Here is a 1,410-nt window from a genome sequence, read left to right on the forward strand (position 1 = left end):
AGAGGTAGGATTAGGTCTGAGGAGTTTGGTCCAATGTATGAAACTAAGGAGAATAATAAAGTATATCTGTTCTTGTGAAAATATTAAATAATTTTATAGATATAAACTTTATTCAAACCATTAGCTGTATCTAATCCAATACAGCTAAGTGACTTTATGTAATTTAAAAAAAAATTTGTATATAGGCAAACATGAATATTAAACATTCATATGAACACTGTAGTGACTGAAATTCCTATATTCCTAGGAGATTTCAAGTAAGTATGTGTATAAAACAAGAGTGTGTTAAGTAGTCGTCTGTAAAATGCAGATTGATTTATACTGGTTGAAAAAATAAGTCTCTCCATTAACAAGATTTTGATACTAACCATCCTGAGAATTCCTTGCTTCAGATACTGGAATCTGGGTTCTGTCCAGGTCAGTAATATGATAAAGATCATCAAATTCCCCCCAGCGCGCCATTCTCCTGAAAAGCAACACATCTTCAAAGTAATATCAGTTCCATTTGTATTAAAGTCTATGGTGGTTTTCAGATTTACAATATTAGTATAGTAGACGTGAACTTTCTAGGTAGACGTATTATCCAAAGTTGTACAATTTTGTGATATTATTAAACTATATTCATAATGGAGCAATCAGTATGTGATTTACATACTTCCTGTAATTTGGGGGGGGAATATATTTTGATGTCTTAACATAATAATTCACGTCCAATTTGAAACACAAAGTTATATAATCAGGTGGTAGGAGACAATATGATCCATTGTTATACTATAAAAATATTGCACAATATCCTGAGCAGAGTTTAGTCATAAATCTTTAGTCCACTAATATGTGATGAGTACATATTGTAGGAAGAATTTCCAAATTTTAGACTCTAAAATAGACACTTTGGCAATTTTTAAAGCCTTCAATGAATGCAATTTATAAAATAGGAAAAAGAAACAGAAATTTCTACACTAGAAAATGTGATTTTATAAAGAATCCTAGCAATTTTCAACACATTCTAGTGTGTAGAATAAATGAAACTAGACAGCTGCTTATTTTTACAGCAGGCTAATACACATTTGTATTCTGTTTATCTAGCCTGAAATGAGTTACTTATCCTCTCTTGGCTTCAGTGTCCACATCTGTAAAACAGGAGTGATAATGAGATAGGATAAGGCAGTTGTAAGGATTAAATGAACTGATTTGTGTAAAAACCTTCAAACCATGCTCTGAACATAGTCAGCTGTCAGTATGTATTTTACAAATTATCACAATATTCTTGTCTTTGTTGTCATGACAATAATCCCCGTATCCATTTCATGATGGGTCCACTGGGGAGTCCCACTCATTCCTGGATCTCTTTCAACAAATGGATGCTATTATCTATGGGAACCGTCAGTCCCACTAGACCTCTTCCATAGG

General features: G+C 32.6%; 1 protein-coding gene across 2 annotated transcripts in view; it reads right to left on the reverse strand.

The window, feature by feature from the left end:
• Positions 1–1,204, reverse strand: part of Rassf6 (Ras association (RalGDS/AF-6) domain family member 6) — a 10,123-nt gene extending 8,919 nt beyond the window's left edge. For both annotated transcript variants that reach the window (XM_005415063.2, XM_005415062.2), the window contains exon 1: positions 369–1,204. In XM_005415063.2, the coding sequence (XP_005415120.1) occupies positions 369–462 (94 nt within the window). In that variant the 5' untranslated portion in view covers positions 463–1,204. The remainder of the gene's footprint in view (positions 1–368) is intronic.
• Positions 1,205–1,410: the final 206 nt, after the last annotated feature.

The sequence above is a fragment of the Chinchilla lanigera genome, unplaced genomic scaffold (assembly GCF_000276665.1).
Source record: "Chinchilla lanigera isolate Chin_1 unplaced genomic scaffold, ChiLan1.0 scaffold00256, whole genome shotgun sequence".
NCBI classification, from domain to species: domain Eukaryota; kingdom Metazoa; phylum Chordata; class Mammalia; order Rodentia; family Chinchillidae; genus Chinchilla; species Chinchilla lanigera.